This window comes from Pterocles gutturalis, unplaced genomic scaffold, assembly GCF_000699245.1.
Source record: "Pterocles gutturalis isolate BGI_N339 unplaced genomic scaffold, ASM69924v1 scaffold35508, whole genome shotgun sequence".
NCBI lineage: Eukaryota > Metazoa > Chordata > Aves > Pterocliformes > Pteroclidae > Pterocles > Pterocles gutturalis.
Genome location: NW_010124329.1, coordinates 11,894 through 32,240, shown reverse-complemented (window position 1 = coordinate 32,240; position 20,347 = coordinate 11,894). Strand labels below are relative to the sequence as shown.

At 37.6% G+C, this 20,347-nt stretch overlaps 1 protein-coding gene across 1 annotated transcript in view; it reads left to right on the top strand.

Moving 5' to 3' along the window:
- Nucleotides 1-12,956, top strand: part of MYPN (myopalladin) — a 47,557-nt gene extending 34,601 nt beyond the window's left edge. Inside the window, exons 12-19 of the mRNA XM_010078230.1 lie at nucleotides 2,583-2,804; nucleotides 3,342-3,491; nucleotides 4,469-4,548; nucleotides 5,066-5,192; nucleotides 6,742-6,949; nucleotides 7,658-7,823; nucleotides 10,081-10,214; nucleotides 12,358-12,956. Of these exons, the coding sequence (XP_010076532.1) occupies nucleotides 2,583-2,804; nucleotides 3,342-3,491; nucleotides 4,469-4,548; nucleotides 5,066-5,192; nucleotides 6,742-6,949; nucleotides 7,658-7,823; nucleotides 10,081-10,214; nucleotides 12,358-12,527 (1,257 nt within the window). The 3' untranslated portion in view covers nucleotides 12,528-12,956. The remainder of the gene's footprint in view (nucleotides 1-2,582; nucleotides 2,805-3,341; nucleotides 3,492-4,468; nucleotides 4,549-5,065; nucleotides 5,193-6,741; nucleotides 6,950-7,657; nucleotides 7,824-10,080; nucleotides 10,215-12,357) is intronic.
- The last annotated feature ends 7,391 nt before the right edge of the window (nucleotides 12,957-20,347 follow it).

Here is a 20,347-nt window from a genome sequence, read left to right as displayed (position 1 = left end):
CTGCTAAGACCTACCTAAACAACATGAACAAAACTACTGAAAGCTCTCAAAGAAGTGAAAGGAAAAGAAAACTACAAATATGTTCCTCAGTACCTTGCTTGCAACAAAGTATTTAGGTTTTAATTCCTTAATTTATGGGAGACTCTAGAACCAAAATACGACTGCAGTACATTTTGGTGACATGGCTGCTTACTAGAACATGGTAGTCACTCCCTGACTTTTGCTCAATTCTTCCTTCCTAAAAATACACAGGCCTTTTCTCAATATCAAGGGTAAAAGACTGATTGCTTAACTTTCCCTTGGAACATTATAACCAGCTCTCACCATCTAGTGAAAAATTATAGCTTTGTTTGTTCAGAAATCAGAGAATCTCCAGTTTTACCCTGGCTTAACTGAGATTAGAATTTGATCTATTGAAGTGATTTGTTGAGACATGCTGTGTGAAAGAAAAAAAGCTCAACAAGATGAAATTTTATAAGGCTGTTTGCTGATCACCAGCTGTTGGCCAGCCTGCAGAGCAAACAAAGCCAACTGAGGAAGTGGATTATACCATCTAGTGGCTGCTCCCACCCTTTGGTGTGTGTCTCACACTCTTCTACAGACCTGCAAGCTCAAAAATTCCTACTTGGCAGAGCTGTACTCACAGTGGTACATTTGAAGAGGTTATCAGAGAGCAGACTGTCCCTGTCAGAGTGGAGGGAGAGTTACAGGTAAGGAAAGCATCTTGAAGAGGAGACTTCAGCAACCTAAGCTCCCTCTGAACACTTCCTTTACCTCGTAATTACCAGCACTGCTCCAAAGCTGTGTGGAATAGCCCTGCAGCATCAGAGAAGCAGGGAGGAGTGGAAGGAAGACTCAGTTTCCAGTAGAGAGAGTTCATTCCTCGAAGTCCTTTCCTTTGGACCCTGAGCTATCTGCCTTTTCCGACCATAGCTAATCTTTACTAGAGCTGATCTTACAGCAATCCCATAAAAAAGGGTTTCAGATGAAGACACCAATATACAACATCCACCATTACAGAATCAAAATCAGATATTATCAGGGTGTTTATTCCACCATGGCAATTTTTTTTACTCAGGCTTTCTTGAGAGTCTTTACAGTCTTTACCATGGCAAAGATTTTTTTACTTGGCTTTCATGGCTGTCATGTTTCCCCCCTCACACCCCCAAGTTTCAGACCCCTGTCATCTCAAAACTCTCTTCTAACTTCTCAAACTTTGGCCACTTCTGTCTCCTTGGTCTCCTCAAGAAATCAGACTACTTTGTCAGATAAAATTGTGTGCTGCCTTTCCACCTTTGCTCCTTACTATTGGAACTACTGGTCAAGAGCATGATCAGCAGTACGATGGAATGCCTAAACACCATGACAAGCCGTGTTTCTCAGGGGTCCAGTGTTGTTTAACATCTTTGTTGGCAACATGGACAGTGGGATGGAGTGCACCCTCAGCCAGTTTGACAACAACACCAAGCTGTGTGGTGCAGTTGACAGGCTGGAGGAAAGGGATGCCATCCAGAGGGACCTGGACAGGCTTGAGAGGTGAGCCCGTGCAAACCTCATAAAGTTCAGCAAGGCCAAGTGCAAGGTCCTGCACATGGGTCGAGGCAATCCCAAGTACAAATACAGGCTGGGCGGAGAATGGATTGAGAGCAGCCCTGAGGAAAAGGACTCGGGGGTGTTGGCTGATGAGGAGCTTAATGTGACCTGGCAATGTGCACTTGCAACCCAGAAAGCCAACCGTGTCCCGGGCTGCATCAAAAGAAGCATTAGCAGCAGGTCAAGGGAGGTCACCTCCCGCTCTACCCTGCTCTTGTGAGAGAGTATTACATCCAGCTCTGGGGCACCTGTCACAAGAAGGACATGGACCTCTTTGAGCGAGTCCAGAGGAGGGCCACAAAAGTCATCAGAGGGCTGGAGCACCCCCTATACGAGGACCAGCTGAGGGAGTTTTGGTCAAACACCTCTTGGTCTAGACAAGAGACATGATCATGCAAAACAGCTAAGAAAGAAGAAGTTTCTAATTGACTTCAGGGTATTAGGAGGACTCTCATAATCACATCAAACTATCTGGAAATGGTCATCTATATAGGAATATATTGGTTTTCTTGCATCATCTGTGTAATCTTCTAAGGATTTAAATGTGTTATGTTTTGCTTTCTCAGTTACACAGATAGAAACCGGTCAAGCTTTAACCTGAAGGTAAATTACTCTGAAAATGTTTCACTTTTTTCCTAGCTTTCTCCTTCAGTAGATATAGTTTTATTTTTATTTAATTCTGAATTGAAATATATATCAGTATTCATTTCTGTAATTAGGAGGTGACTATTATACTGAATTTTTGAGGATTTTGTGTCTGGATATGTTTAGATGCCTTTGAGAAAAACTCAGTTTCATTAGTTACATTCTGCAAACTTAAGATGCAGTAAGAATGTGTCTGCAGACAAAATTCAAACTGTTTCAATATATCCTAGTTTACACAGGCTTTTTTTATTTTCATTTATTTTAGAATTAGTCTAAAAGCACAAAAGACTGCAAAATACCACAGAATACAACTCGTTCAGAACCGTGCCTCTCTCACTCTGCAGGAATACAGAATTTCAAGCTTTGAGCAGAGGCTCATGAATGAAATAGAATTTCGCCTTGAACGTACCCCAGTGGATGAATCAGATGATGAAGTCCAACACGAGGAAATCCCTACAGGCAAATACATAGCACCAATCTTTGATAAGAGGCTCAAGCATTTTCGGGTAACAGAAGGATCTCCTATTACATTCACTTGCAAAATAGTTGGAATACCTGTTCCCAAGGTAGGTCATTCTCGCTGTTAGCAGTAAACAAATAAAAATGAGCTACCTGTCGTTTTCTATACATGCCTCTGGAAAGTCTCACTCCTAAGAACACGGCTCTGTGAAGAGAGCTCTAGAACAAATCATTTCCTCCCTGCTTTCTAAAATAACAATATCTGCTCCTGAGTATGTAACAGGCCTTGATGTACTGTATGGACTGCCTCACAACCACCTGACTACAAAAGAAATAGAACTTCATAAACCCCACAAAAAATAACTTCTCAGAAAGATGAGAACTGATCTGAGATAAGCGGTAATGTGTCTATGGCCAAGAAAGATAACATGACAGGCCCAGCTCTGTAAAGGACGTATGCAGCTTTCCGAGTTCAACCTGGAATCACTCTATTTCACGTTATAACTTATCTGCCAATTTATAATATTCTAAAATTTTGACTAGCAATTGCTCAACTTATGTCATGATCTTATCTACATTTTTCTAGTCACTATTCTGCAACAGAGCAAGTGTTAAGTCACAGGGTGGGGGTCTAATCACTACAGGTATATTGGTTCAAGGACGGCAAGCAAATTTCCAAGAAAAACGCGCATTTCAAAATGAACAGACAAGAAGATGGAACATGTTCTTTACATATTGAAGCTGCTACTAATGATGATGATGGCAACTATACGATTATGGCTGCAAACCCACAAGTAAGGTGTTTTACTTTCCTCTACAAAAATGCCTGTTTAATCTTTTTCTAATATATGTTAATAGGAACACAGACTGGGCCACCGAGTCTGACATTGAGTGGTGACTGTATCAAAAATCAGATGCTTCAGAGGACAGGAGAGGAAACCATGCAATGAAGAATGACAAAATTACTCCCTTATTCTTACACATCCCAGTCACAATCATTAGGGACATTTTTTCACATTAGTAATTCCTGCCCTGTTGTCTGACCCCTCTCTGTTGCTGATAAACAACTTTTGAGATGTGGTGACAAGACAGACATGATATTTCAGGCAGAAAGAATAGAGCAAGGGGAAACAAAAAGTTATATCAAATTTGCAAGTGTCACCAAACAGAAGTATTCTTTATCTAGGATGCAAAGATGTGGATCTGCAGAGAGTCTCATCCGCTAATACCGTTCTTCTTCACCTTATGTGCTAGCTTAGCTCTTTATTCAGCAGTATACTCAAGTACATCAGGCAACTTTTTCCAGTTTAAATTTTTGCTTTTTTTATGAATTATATTTCAGCCCAACTACTTTTGGGTTTCCATGTGACTGCATAAACAAGTATGCTAGAAGGGTATTAGCAGACAGTACCTGTGCCAGGTACACAGTGCCAGGAATGAACAAGCAGGGACAGACACTGCCTAAGCTGGTTTACACAGCACCACTGCCAAATGCACTGCCACAGCCTTGAACAGTCTAATGCACTGCTCTAGACACACAAAGAAACTCCTCCTTCAACTGCACTCCGCCACATGCGAATAGTATTTGATTTGAAAAAGTAATATTTATACTATAGTTCAGTTATTTTATAAAAATAAATCCTAATGCATTGTAAATGTTAAAGATTTAGACTTTAAAATGAAAGGAGTTATTAGCCAACTATATATATACTGTTTATAAATATAAATACTATATAAACTATATAAATACTGTTTCCATTATGATTTGCAGGGGAGAATCAGTTGTTCAGGCCACCTGATGGTTCAGAGTGTTCCTATTCGGGTACGGATATCAACTATTCAGCCTCACAGGTAAAAGGGAAGACAAGTCCTCCAGACCCTCTTTATGCTTCTTATTAAAGGCATTCAAAATAACTACCTACTGTACTTCAATGCACTCTGTACTTCAGTTCTCCACCATAAAATGGCAGTAACAGCAGCAGTTCCCTCCCAACAGGTGACTCCTAGAATGTAATATTTTTGAACGTTATCTTCAAATACAGGCAAGTTTAAGTGTAAAGTATTATTTAATTTACCTGTTGCAGCAGAGTTAAAGGCAAGGGATGGATTAGCAAGATGAAATGCAGGCAAAAAAGCAAAAAGAAGTGAAGGACAGCTTGCGAATCCAATGATACTAGATGATATTGTTAATTTGATAATCTTCCTAAATGGAAAATATACAAGTATTAAATTACAGTCAGTCCATTTCTTTCTGCCCTTTTATTTAACTCAAGCTATCTGTTCATCCTTTTCCACAATTTCTTCCTTTTTTTAAGCATTAGGAAAGAAAAGTTTGACTTTCAATATACATGCAATTTTTGTGTTGTAGAACAAGACCCCGGGTGCCAGAAGGAGACAAAGAGGCAGTTCAAGAACGCTTTTTCAGGCCATACTTTCTACAGGCTCCAGGTGACATGGTAGCACACGAAGGGCGACTTTGTAGGTTGGATTGTAAGGTATTAACTGCTTCCTCTGTTCATTCTCACTTTCCCTGCCTCTGTACATGCATTGCTAGTTGTTTTCACGTTCTTTATGCATGCATGAACACTTTCTGTTCAAGTTTCAATGCTACGTTTTTAAAAATTATTTCTTATTGCCATTATCTCTGGGCTGATTCAGGAGATTTCTTTTCAACACATGCTATATGGAATGAAGAACACAAAACCAAAACCCAGAAACAGAAGGTTCACTTACAAGGTTGTTCAAATTACTAGATATGTTCACCGTGTCCTTTAGCAGTCCAAATTCCAGAAGTTCATCTGGGAATGACAGGTCCTTCTGCTCTTATTATCAGATTCTTGAACATAATCCAGAATAGCACAAAACCACGAGAAAAAGACGATTCAGCATGTTGCATTCTGTTCAGACAAATGTTCCCATTGTATTGGACTGAATTACTGAAGATTAATACTCCCTGAAAAGAGGGAACAGAGCCCAATTCATTTTATGCTTCCCCAGCATCCACAGACGCAGAAACATCGCCATTTACAGATACAAATCCCCATGAGAGATTTGTCAGAGGTTAGAGTACATGCAGTGAACATCCTGTTATTGAACAGCTTTAAGAAACTCATCTGCTCCAACATATTTTGGTAGTCCCTCTATATCCTAGTAGCACAGCAAAGGCGATAGCGCTGACACTAACCTCCTCTGTGCTCCAGAACGTCTCCTACCCTAAAGAGGGTAGAAGCTCTGAAGCAGAAGTTAATGCCCTGAAGATGAACAAGATTCATTACTACTTAATTTATGATGTAAAGTTTACTAGGGAGCATGCCAAAGAATTTGGTTATTCTTAGCTCTGCTACCCTGGCAGAGCTTGTGAAGCCTTAAAGCATGTCTGGCATTGCACAAACCTGGAACACAGCAGTCCTCGTTCAGGCAAGTTTTACTTCCCTCTTTCTCTGGTTTGTAGAATATTGTTTGTAAAGCAATATTTTAGACATGAGTAAGTACTATTATCTACTGGAAAGATCTTTAAGACTATAATACAGTCTAATAATCCTTCTAAAAAATATTTAACTTGTAGGGTTCTAAACCATTTAACAGCTACAAAGAACTATATCATTCTTCATCAAATTTTACAAAATACAAAGTCATTTGCACAGAACTCTTTTTCAAATCTATTGAACTCTGTATTGATTTAGATCCAGGGGTTTGATTTATACTCAGCATAAAAAAACCCAAACCAAACCAAAACAACCAGGTTACAAGGAATCTTTTGTGAATCTGATATATAACCAGGTTTCTTCCTTTCTGGCTGAGAAAAATGTAGGCATTTCATGTATTTGTTTCTCTTGGGATTTTGTTGCTTGTTTGCTTTCTGTTTTTTCTCCCTTTTGGAACTAATTAGCAGAAAAAACAGAAGCTGAGAAATTAAAAAAAAAAAAATCTGTTCTAGATTCTGACATGATTCAGATGATACCTGAAAAAAAGGCTTACCTATGAATTTACTAAAACCTACTTGTTAGTTTGGCATTTATCTCTAGCTGTTTCACTGTCCATTAGGTGAGTGGGTTACCACCTCCAGACCTGACGTGGCTTCTGAACGGCAAACCTGTGCTACCAGATGGCACCCACAAGATGCTGGTCAGAGAGACTGGAGTTCACTCTCTGCTTATTGATCCTCTCTCACAAAATGATGCTGGAACTTATACTTGCCTTGCCACCAATAAAACAGGACAAAATTCATTTACTCTGGAGCTCACTGTTGTAGGTAAGAATCACTGAAAAAATAGTCACAATGATGAAGTTATTTGTATGCACTTCTTCAAACTTACCTCACTTAGTTTCCCTACGGACAAGTATAAATACATAGATAACCCACCGATAGTAGGAGAGTTCAACAGCTATAAAACTCATCTGATGGAGGGAAATGGACCGGGTGCTCAGTTGGTAGGTTCACTCCTGTTACTAACAGAGGGCTGTAAGAATTCTGTCTCATCATCACTTTACCTCTCTTGTCTTGGCAAAATGACGTTCTTAATTTTCTTGCCAGAAAATGCTTAGGGTTTGAATTTGCAATATCTGTTGAGTTCTCCTAGATTTCAGTCTAAATTTTATTAGTTTAAAGAAGTTTTTCAGTAGCAAAATACAAAACTGAAGGCTTTTTATAAAGCCTTACAAGACATGAGATATTGAAATCCATAGATCTGGCACTAATTTCCTGCAATGGTACTATGGTACTATGCTTAGACCCCTTAGATATGCATACATCCTTTTATGAACATCAGTTCTGTCTATTATTCTCTTTATGTTCTCTTGCAGAGGCTATGTCATGGTATTTCACTTTCCTTCCAATATCCTGTTAAAAATTCACAACCTATTTTGACAAGAATAACTTTTGGTCACATTCTTCCACACTGTTTAAAGCGAAACAAAGAATAAAATATCTGTTGTTCAAGAATTATTTTTCTTTTTCCAGCAAAGGAAGTAAAAAAAGCACCCAAGTTTTTGGAGAAGCTTCAGAACTGCGGTGTTCCTGAAGGGTACCCAGTCAGATTAGAGTGCAGAGTTGTGGGAATGCCACCGCCTGTATTTTACTGGAAGAAGGATAATGAGACCATCCCATCAAACAGAGAGAGGATGAGGTACTGTACCAACAGACCCATGCTTGGAGTTTCTTGTGGCTGGACCAATTGTTTCCATAAAAACCTGTGTGATAAGTACAGGTGGTGTTCCTAAAACAGCTTATTTCACTCACACAAAGTTTTAAAAAGCTGGCTTCACTGTGAGGTGGAAAATAGCTGTTTCCTTGGTTCAGAATTAAAGGCATGGAGCATGATATGCCACTGCATCAGAGGGTGGTGATAGACCTTTCGGGTCATAGGCCTGATACAGCATATGCATCTTCTTATCAAAGATCCTATGATATGGTCTTTTAATCCATTTAAGCACCTTATTCTCTCTCTAAATTATGTTTTCCTCAGTTGAGTTATAACTATGGATGAACTCAAACTCAGAACAGTTAGAACATGGTTTTGAATGCCCCAGAGCATGGGATAGCAGAGTTTAGCATATCAGATAGAGAGGCTGATAACAAAGTTTGATCACAAACACAGGCAACACTTTGATCCATGCTTACAAAACACACCAATATTCAGGTTCAGCTCTTGCATTCAAATGCATCACTATTTTTTAGGTTTTGCAAAAGAAAAGCTAATGAAATAATGTGCTTGGCTGTAATTAATGAGAAATTAATTGCTTTCATTTATTTTTTAAAGATTTCTACTTCAGCATAAATCTCATTTTTAATATTTTATTTCACTTGACTCCAACTAATGATTTGACGCAGTCATTGGATCTCTGAAATCAGCTCCAAGAAGCAGTACATTTTCATATGCATACCCTGCCGGCTATCTGTATAGAAAACTGGCTCCGCAGCAGCACTTGTTACGAATGCACACCTATCATACAGGAAAGCTTACTGGAAAAAATCCTTCAGTGCTGTCCCTCTCCCCACTCAGAGACTGCTGTCCCTCTTCAAAAAGCCAATCTGACTGATTTTTCTATAGCCTGTAGCCTTAATTCCTCTGCCTCTAGGCAGATTACTCAAGGATTTATTTCAAGTACTGGTACTTTCACAGGAATTATGGTTATATACATGCAAACACTGTAGTTAAAATAAAATGAACAACCATCCTAAAGTGTCTCATTTCCAGTTGTTTCACAGAAGCTTAGAAAACGAGTTTTTGCTTCAGCTCAGCAGAGGAATGACTAAGGGAAACCTCCTATGCCTCACAAGGCCAGGAGCTAATAACATCAGGCTTGTAACACCTCTGCTGTTTCAGCCAGTTGTGACCAGACTGCTGTCCCCCAGCCTTTTGTGTGGTTCTGCACAGATCCATGTGAGCTAAAGGCAGCACTGTCCTTGTTCATCCCTGGCTTGCCTCAGTATTATCTTCCTGCCTGAAGGCAAGAGACCGTTTTTTGTATCATGATATGGACATGCGTGAGCTTCTATGCTACTGCACCCCCAGCATAAGGCAAATTATGTAGTGCTGGGACCAAAGGGTGAATGTTCCCTTTGTTATTAGAGTTGTTGGAACTACAAGATGTCCTCTTAACTTGAAACTCTGTGGTTTGGTGTTTCACTCCAAAATCTCAAATTTCAGAACTTCCTGCAACTTCCAAGTATTCTGATATGCTCATCTCCCGCCTCTTCCTTTATAGTGAATGAAACACTGGGGTTGATAAAAAGGACCAATCACAGCCTAGAGAGCAGAGGAGCCTCAGTTCACTGATACACTACTGAATAGTTTGTCCTGGAACTTGCAGCCAGAAAGTTGTGGATCACTGAAGTGCAAAGGAAAAGGAGAGAATAATGAAGCAGGTTTCTTTTAGAGTGTTGGCCAAATGAATCTTTAAGATTTTGTCACTCAGGTGTTTTCGCACGGAAAAGGGTGCCATAAGAAAGTTTCTGGCTCGCTCTAGTTACTGTTTTAAAAAATATCACAACTTTGTACAAATGTTCTCGGTATTTTGTTATGTTATTCCTCCAGCTTGTGAACTAGGAAAAAATACAGTATGACCGTGCAGCAGCTTTGCATGGGTTTAGTTAATTGGAATTCAATAAATAATTCCCATATTAACACATACAGAGCAACAGTTCAGCTCACGCTGTCACACCATGGCTTTGCACAGCTCAGAGGAGCAAGAACAGATTTCAGCTAGCCTGATCATTGGTTGAGGCCATACTGAAAGCAAATCTATTGACTATAAATGTCTGCTACCTCTTCGATAACAGAAGTTACAATTTATATATTTTGTATTTAATGTACATATTGCAAAATTTCAAAGATTATATGCTCTTTAGAAGTACTAATTCCAAACCACTTGCTTTCCCAGCATGCACCAAGATACAACAGGGTATGCCTGCCTCCTGATTCAACCTGCCAAGAAAGCAGATGCTGGCTGGTATACTTTGTCTGCAAAAAATGAAGCTGGTATCGTTTCTTGTACTGCTAGACTTGACATATATGGTAGGTATTGACTAGTAAATAAAACAAATCAGAATTTATTTTTTTGACTAGTCACAGCCCTCACCTAGTTCTTTAGTCTGTAAATTGATGGTTTTGACATGGGTTAGAAATTTGTGTCACAGCAGTTTAGTACAGCCACCAGGAGGAGGTAGAATGATAGAGCTAAATGGCCAGATAAGCTTTCCTGCATCAGTTCAAAGGCAGGCAAAGAGAAAAAACAGAGGAGGAGTATTCTCTACTCCAATTTTCTGTCTTCCAAATTTCCTAGACACATAGCATAAGAACTACATGTATTCAAGTTGGACCTTAATTCTGTTCCCTCTGACACATGCCTGTGCCACAGCCCTGACCTGACATGGAACAATAAATGGCACAAAAGAAAGTAGACACCTTCTTCTATGGAGCATGTATGATGTGAACTATGCCTAATTAATGGAAGCTAGTTTGCATCTCATATGTTTGCCAGGACTCTGAAGGTCCCAGCCCAGTTCAAGAACTACAGCACATCATTTAATTACTCTATGCAAGATGACAATTTATCTAGAGCAAGACGGTGCTTTGATCACTTGAGCAGCACAATAAGACAGAAAACACATTCCACAAACTATTGGATTACAGCCATACCCTCAAAGGAAAAACAATCACGTTTCCAAACTTGCATTTCTCATTAAAAAAAAAAAAAAAAAAAAAAAAAAGAAAATAAAAAAGAAAAAAAAAAAACCAAAACATTTAATTATCAGGGATAACCACAAGTCACCAGTGCATCTCTGTCAGTTTTCCGCCACCTTGTGGTGATATAAACAATCACAATGGAATGTTCAAGGGAGGGCTGGTGAGAGTGATTCTAAAAAGGTCACATACAATGAAAAATAATTCCTTAGGTATCTAAATGTTGCAAGACATAAATTACACTTCATATGAAGGCTTCAAGGTACAATCGGTAAAAAGATGGAAATAAATCCTTCCTGATTCCAATCATATTTTCTAAAGACTCTGCAAGTCTTACACACCAAAGGGAGTATCAGAAATAATTTTTCTTCATGTTATTTTGAATGTATGGTGTTGGGGGACTAAAAGTGTGGTCTGATATTTTCAATTGCATGTGCAAAGAAAGAAGTACAATAAATAATGAGTGCACTGTTCAACATTTCAAACAGAAACAAATTGGGGGTTGCAAGGGAAAAAAAAAAAAAAAAAAAAAAAAAAAAGAGGCTCTTTTTCAAATCTTTCCAGATAGAAAGGGTCAAAATTCAGAATGGAAAGATAATGAACATTTCTTATTAATGCTTAACAAGTAGACTGCCAGTCTCCCACAGCAGTAAGCTATTCACAGAGTATTGTAGCCTGAACTTAATCTACCCTTTCACTTTAATTGCTGACAGATATGTTTATCCAGTTTGGGTGCAGACCTGGAGGTTTTGTATAGATAAATACCGGCAAAGATAGTATCAATTTCCCCTTTCTGAAGTGCTTTAAGAACGACAACTGTTAAGTATTACGTAACAGCTAAATATTCTTACTAAATTGTAACAGTATCTTTTAATATGTGAACATGCTGAATGTTACTTTTAAATTACTGAATGTGTGTTTTTGGATTACATCTCTTTCAGTATCTTTAAAAAAATCTAGGAAATATGCTACTAGTTGTAAGTTGCAGAAGGAAACAGAAATTGTAATCGCTTCTTTAAAAAAAATTCCCTATATTATTACTTTGAAATTAAGTACCACCAAAAAAAAAAGGGGGGGAAAAGAAGTCGTCCAGAGGAAGGAGAAGTACAAAATCAGAGCCATGTCCAGTTTGTTCACCTCTGTTCATTCGTGCTATGGTATGGTTTTAGTTTTGACTGCAAGAGCTTTGAGAAGGCTCCAAAGAGTAAATGATTAAATTTTGCACCATGTCAACATTGCCATTGAATTGAACAGGGATGGAATTCCACCTGCAGGCTTCAATAAAAATACTCAACATATAAACTATGTAAATGATAATATTAGAAAAAAACAGACTCTAAAACAGGGAACAACAATGCCGTGCTCTCTTCGAGGGTCTTAGAAACAACTTTTCAGTTGTGTGCATTGATTTCTGTTGTTTCGTTGCTAACTTAATTAGAGGTTTATACAGCTTATTCTGTTTCTGTTGCTTCAGCTCAGTGGCACCATCAAATTCCACAACCAATTAAGCTTCGACCTGGTGGCAGCTGGTACACAAACCTTACCAGTCAAGGACCTGACATTTTTCCTGCCTTCCCAACTACTGAAAGCACTATCCTGTTTCCATCCCCAACCCAAAAGGTGGTAGAGAGTGAAGAACTTTGAAAAACAAACAAACAATTGTTCCAGTTACACCTGCAGAGATATTACAACTGTGAAGGAAACCAAGAGAGGTACAAGTCAAGATGCTCAAGGTTTACAAGCAACTTGTTTGTAATTAAGTGTACTGCTGCTGCAAATGTTGCAAGTAACATACCATACAAGACTTTTGCATATTATTTTACCGCAGGATAATTGTGGTATGGAGTGTTGTGCAATAAATTCAGTACTGTGTAGTTTGCTAAGAATTACATAGTAAACATAGTTTTCAGCACTTAAAAGCCAATACCACTGTTACTGAAATAAAGCTACTGTACTGTAGCAAGCCATGTTAAGGATTGCTGATGTTTAGCTGGAATACTGCCAGCGAAAACATTGACATTACAATAACAACAATCCTAAGTGAGGGTAAACAACATGACTTTGAATGTAATTCTAAAAAAAAAAAAAAAAAAAAAAGCCAGATAATCACAAAGCACAAGTTAAAGAGAAAAGATGTAACTCATTTTTATATGTTATTATGCTGGATAATCCTAGAATTTTTGAACTCAAGACTAGATAAACTTAGCATTTCTTGTAGGTACAGCTGTATACCCTATATATTTATATTTGCGTGTGTGTGTACTCCATGAACTGTGTACTCATGGTGTAGGGATTCATAAAGTAAGGTACAGGGCACGTGCATAGGACGCTAACATAGGAAACCAAAATTCCTGTTGTCTGAAGCATGTTCTCTAGAGTCCATAGCTGAAACTATTTTCCAGATGTGCTTCATATTTTTTTCTTTACAATTACAGTGATTCTCTGCCTTTAAACACAGGTGATATCAAGCTTGTAACTTCAGCATTTTTAAATATGTCTCTTTTCCCTAATTTCTAACATGACTAAAAGAAAAGTGCATCTACTATCTAGCTCACTTTTTAACTAACTGAAAAGGAATTATGATCTGGTGAAATTTAAATTTTCACCATCAGTTAGGAAATAAATCACAAGTGTGGTGTCTACTATAAAAACAGAGAAAACTCTGTTCATATATGAAAGTTATGAAGTTAAGCAACAGTTAGGTACAAAGAGATAAAAATCCTACTGTAACTAATAGTAGTAATACAATAAGGCAATTTAATGAAAGTGCAACAGAAGGTGTTAAGTGACAACACTTAATGACTGATTTAAATAGCATCTCTACAGTTGTGTTAATACCTCCCTGCACTTAGAATCTGTGAATATCTAAGATGATTTCTTGCATCTTCTTTGGACATTGTTTTCAAGCAGTTCTTTCTTACTGCTTTCAACATGGCTGGAAAATGTAACAAAGTCCTGAATAAGGTAACAGAAATTAAAAGAAAACTTATCAGATACCTTCATTTTAGACCTTATTTGGATTTTTTCAAAGTTAAAAACGTAACTTAAAAATTCACATATGCAAAGAAAACAATAAGGAGTAATCTTAAAAGGATACTGGATATAGCCAGAGACTGAGAAAGAGATGATAGCCTTTCACAGGCTTTCCTACGAATTCGGATTATGTTGTCTCTAACTGTTGGTTCCCTAAGGGTTTAGAGGATGTCAATTTCTTTTATTGTTCCACTTCCCACCCAAGTGAAGACCATAAAACAAAATCATCATTATAACTTCCATGCTTTTGTTAGAAATCTCAGGTGATTCACCCCAGACTGAACAGACCAGGAAGCTAAAATACATTCTCACCCTGAGAGACAAAAGAAGATGCAGGTATTTCAGTGGGAAAGCAGAAGTCCCATTTGTTACCCAAGTTGTACATCCTCCTTGGCAAACAAAATAAAACTGATAGCTATTAGAAGTGACACATTGATTCAAGTGACTTCAGTTATAGGGTGACCAATTTAAGACACATTGTGGGTCTGATTTTCCAAGACAGAGAAACTACTGTTCCTCTTATCTTCACTTGTTTTTAGCATGGCTTAAGGATTCCAAAACTAAACCTAGACTGATTCAGAGTTGGGCAACCCAAAATTTAAAGTTTTGCATATTAGTAACTACTCATGGGAAAATAATCCAAGTGAAGTTATTGGATTTTGCTTATTTAATCCAGAGGTGTTGGGAAGTGGGAAGAGAGGAAATTAAGACACAAAATATCAAATTATATTTCCATCTACAGCCCAGTACTTCATGCCAGAACTGAAGAGCAAATTTTGTTCCAAAGTATTCCAAGTTGTATGTTGGCCATCAGGCTTTGTACCTAACAGAGGCTTAGTCAAGCAACTGTCTGCATAAACTTCCCTGTGGCCCCCTTGCATGGCTTCGAGTGAGGGGTTGGACCAGCTGACCCCCAGATGTTCCTTCAGACCTAAATCACTCTGTACTTCCTAAATTATTCTACTTTCCTGTGCTTGTCTGAATACCCCATGTGGATTAAGTTACCTATTGACTGAGTAGAAATTAAGAATTCAAGCAAGGACAAATGTTTCCTTTTTGACTGGGATATATCCTATTAGACAATTCTAACTAAAAGAGTGATCACTTTAATCAATCAAAGTTCTTTATGTAGTTTAGGAGAAAGGAATAGTAGTACTTACTATTAGCAAGTATCTGGTTACCAGTGCTGGAATCATACTTGCTAATATTGCTGACAGTAGTAGTCACTCACATTTTACATCAGACAACACACTCAAAAACTCAGTACAAATTAAAAGACAAAGTGTGCAGAGAAAACATGTAAAACATATATCTTCAACCTTTTCTCCATTATTTCAGCGGAATGTCTCCAAACTTACATAATTATAACCTCAATTGACAAGCTGAGGGTTAAGTGGTACAATGTTTTTTAAAATGTACATTTGGTTCTTTGGAAGTGGGAAGACAAGAAGCTAGAGCTGAAAGACTTCCCAAAAATCTGTGTCAGAAGGATACATTCTTAGTCATTTAGGAAGGAGTACCAGAAGTCTCACTGAGAGGTAGGCTACAGAGTGGATCACCAAAATCTGTCAGCTGAACTATAACATTCTCACCTTGATAGTATTTACTAGCAAAAGGATCAGAACTTTACCCACCACATCTCCCTACGTAATGCAGAAGTCAGTAACTTCAATTACTTTCAGTGCATCTGATACAAACAAAATCAGGATCTGATCCTAAATGGTCTGTAGTCATTAGATTTTGCTCATTAACTGCTATAGGACATTTCTCCTCTGCATATACTGAGCCCATAAAATGAGTATGTAAAGGAAGCTTATGAAAAGTGGTATTGATGTCACATCACAGAGAAGACTTGCTAGAAAAACACACAAAAATTACATTTGTGTTGTTAACTGATAGAAAAGCCAAGGGAAAAAGGCTTGTGTAAGCAGCAGAGACAACACTGAGTTGTCACAAAACATGTGATGCTATTTGAGTTCATGTCCTGTGAAGGATGGCACTACCTAATCATACTGTGTCAAGATGCACTAAAGGCTATGCAACTGTGCTCCCTTCCTGAACAGCTTGGCTCTTCATTGTTTTTGTTTAACTGAATAACCAATCTGACTTCACACTGCATTTCATCCTCTTATTCAGGGCAGGCTGCTGCAACAACAATAATCAGTTTCCACTGAAGTCAGTGTTAGCTATTATCTTCCAAAAGTCCATTAAATCACCACAGTGTGGAGGATAACATTTTATTAGTGAGATACAGAAATGCTCAGTTTTGTAACCTCTCACTGTTTTCTGATTCAGAATCTTGCAGGTTTATTTAGTTCCTTGTTTCCTTCTAGTCCTGGTTTTGTATAGAAACAGATCCACAGCATATTTCAAAGAACAGAAATGACAACTTTTGTATTGCAATTCTAGAAAGCAAAAGTATTATCTTTGCTTTAAAACTTTGGTGCAGCCTGGTGCAAACACAGTCCTCAGCAGCATCACATAGCAGTTTACATTGGACTTCTTGCCTTAAAACAGGTGGATTGAGTTCTTTTGCTTCCATACAGAAAGTGGAGGACACCTTCAGAATGCCTCATGTCTGCTAACATGAGGAGAAGATGAGAGCATATGCTTCAAATATGAAAAGCCAAGTCTGCAGTCTTTATCTTAATATGTAAACAATTGCCAATCCAAACTGCTTACAGTAATCATAGGTACTTCAAAGTAATAAATCTGGAATAAGAATTCCTTTAAGAACTGTGTTCTTAATGCTAGCATGTTTAAAAGCATTAGTTTCTGGAAAACGTCTTCGTATAAAATGATTAGCAAGAACTAATTAAATACTTTAACTGTTAAATGTTCGAGAAGTGATTCACTGCTAAATGCCTTACTATTTCCCATACAAAGATGTTCACTTTGAGCCTTAAAACTCTATTTTATAATTTTTTCTTGATTAAAGTTGATATTTTTTATTTTTTGATCCAGAGTCATTCTCACTGGGAAGAAAAATGTTAATGTCAGTTTTAAAGTATATTTTAAGTGCATATGAAAGGAAAAAACAAACACTTGCCTGTTCAGTAATGTATTTCCCTTCATCTCACCTAAGCTTAAATAAATGCTTCAGACTTGCATACAAGAGTGTGTCTTTCACGTGTTCAAGTAATTGTGCAAGTGCGCAACAAGACCAGAGGTTACCTCAGAACTTTGCTGTGACAGCTGATTAACGGAATCAGACCTTACATTATTTAGAAGAAAATCACAAACTACTGTCAGGTTATATACTAGCCATGCTTCTAGTATGTAGTTGTGAAATACAGTTGTTGCTTTTTTAAACAATTCTTAATATCAATTTGCTTTGGTTTTAAATAATACTTTCTTTTTCTGATAACCTTAGCCCCTTCATCAAACTTTGAAATAACTTTTTTCAGGGGTATCGGAGCAGAAGCCAAGGAGTTTTTAGGGAAATTTGCACGTTTTAAAGGTCAATAGATTTGCCAAATTCTCAGTATCTTGGAGAATTAGTCTCCACAGTGTATGCTTGAGTATATACTGCTGTCTACAGACTGTCATAGCTGAACTTCATCATGTCTCAAAAATTCATGCAGAATCTGTCTCTGACATTGGTCACCTAGCCCACACACCCTTCCTGAAATACCTACTCACTGGGTTTAGACCAATGCTCCTAGAAGTCTCTGTGCGTGAGGACACTGGAGACCTGCTGCGGAGGACTTATTTTTTCAACCTTAAGTTGTGTATCCAGCACTTGAACAAAATTGAACGAGGGCCAATCAAACACAAAATTCTTTCCTATACATGTCTTCAATTTGAATGATTTACCATGTTGTTTGTGTAAGGGTCTATGAGTAGGCTTTGAAATGAATTTTAAATAAGCAGCAGATGCAAACTCAACACTTGAAGAAAGCTGGATCTTATAGATTAGATACAGGAGAGAACGGGGAGGGAGGGAAGAAAGGATGCACCCCATTACATTTGCTGGTACTAATTTTGCTTTCCCATGTAACCATGTTTCTCCATTCCTGACTGGCTTGATTTCTACGTACTTCTGTGCCTACTAGGTCAGAGACAAATGTTCTTAAGACCATTTTAGCCCAGCTACACCTCCATGAGCTAAAGCAGCTCATACACATTTTATTATTTCCTCTGAACAACATAAGCTGCTTTTATTACTGCCTTTACACTTCAAGTCCACTACAGGTAAGAAGAACCCTTTATTGCATAATACAGAGAAATCTTGGGACATATGTGCTGTGAATTTAAGTGGAGTTCTCCATTTATATCAGTGGGAAATTCTATTCAGAATCTGACCATTCTTCAGGATCACATAATCCATTAACAGCAGGCAACACAGTTTTGTAAAGAAATGCAAAAACACTGAAGACAATCTGAAATTTTGAAAAAAAATTACTATGCTCCCCAGGCTACAGAAAGACATTCAAAAATGAAGTTCTTATTTCTTGGAGTTACACATGAAGACATTTTAAGCAAATTCTCTGTAAGATACATTTTGCATACTAAATTCTGTACAAATGAAAACTGAATTACAAATCAGAAAAAAAATCAGTAGACAATATTAAAATATACTCTTTGGTAGAAAAATATAACTAAATATTACATATGGGGTTGCTTTGGGTTTTTTAAAGCCATGCTATCTTGAAATGTAATTAAAATTAAAAACATGAAGCATTTTTTTTAAAAGTGCCCCCAAGTACCAGGTGAAATTAATGTTTGTTACAAGATATCTGTGTAGAGGAAGCACTGTCCTGCATCTTCAATGAATAAACACATCTTTATTCTCAGTGTATTTGTTTTTTCCCTGGATATTGTGTAGAGACAGAACAGCTGAATATATTTAGAGTGAAAAGAAGCTGTTCTGTAAATTCTTACTGAATTTTTAAAACCTAGATAAATTTCACTCCTAAATTATAGAAAATGGCATCCATATTACTTAGCAAAAATAGCTGGAAACCTAAGTGTAAGGGTATCCATCCTAAGGCAAAAGCTTTAACTGGAAATATATTATTTTTTTAAAATTAAAAAAAATAATTTAAAAAAATTTAAAAGTATTTAATCAGGGAAGTTCTACTTAACAAGGTATAGGAAACTTAGCTAAATACTAAAAAAATCTAATAATACTTATGCTTCTTCACCGAAGAAGTTGTAGTCATTGACTTGACAAGACTATAATTATGGTTAGCAACATTTTTACTTTTCAGAATTTGTCGCACAGTAGCATTTAGGAATTCCAGTCAAGAACCGAGCTTTGCCCTGGATGTGCGTACAGTATACGACAGACTGTGCCCTAAATACTTTATAAACGGCGAGATGGAGAACAGAAGCCTAAAAAATAGGAATGAATTAAAGTTGTAAGACATACTAATACATACCCACAGATGACCTCAACATTTAGACAGGAAGAAACCACTGACTTTTTGTTACTAACATACACTTTGGAAACATGCTACCCTAGTTCCACTTTCAGCCACTGAAAAGTCACTGCAGTTAATGTCACTGCAGTTAATGTCAGTCCAGTTCCGAGTTCAAATATAACACTGGTCACCTTGTCAAAACAGGGTGATACGATTCAAAGAACCATAGAGGCAGAGTATCTGTAGCTGTTTCAAACAGAAAACCCTGCAGTTTGAACTTTTCAGAAGAATAAAGGTTAATTTTCCACAAATAGTTAATTAGAATTTCACACTGAATTTCAATAGTGGAACATGTATGTGTGTAGCATGCAACAAATATCTAACGAAGCAAGCATTTCTCATCCCCAATGTTTTCACAATAATGTATTTCTAGAATTACAATGTACTGATACTACAAATAGAAGTGTTTCAGGTTTGTAATGCTGTTCACAGGGACAAAAATTTATGAGCAGACAAAACTCAGTCACTAAGAACACACCAAGCTCTGAGCATCTGAGCTTTTTTTTCAGTTGGAGGCCCATTGGAAGGAATTTTTTAAGGGGAGGGGTCTTCAAATGCCCACACCAGTAAAATCCAGTACAGAAAAAGGGACACAGACGTTACTGACAAGCGTCAGAGAGCCAGTGGGGAGCAAATATTCAGGAGCAATAATCAAACCCAAGTTAAATGGACAAGTTTGCATTTCACAGTGTCAGTGAAGTATTTGTAAAGGCAAGATACAAAAAGAAACCAATAAATTCCTGGATAATTAAGTTTGAGCTGTCCAAGCCAGCATGGATAACATCTGCTTTTCAGACTGCCTTCGGAATTTTTAATGATTAAACTTCCCCCTTGCCCCAATTCATTCCTCAAAAAGCTTTGACGGATCATTAACAGACAGACAGCTGTCTATATGCTACAAAGAACTTTGCTGCCTTCAGTGCCATAGTAAATTGGAAATCACAACTTCCAGCTCAACACTGCACCCTCCCAAGAAACAAAAATATTACAGCATTATATAAAATC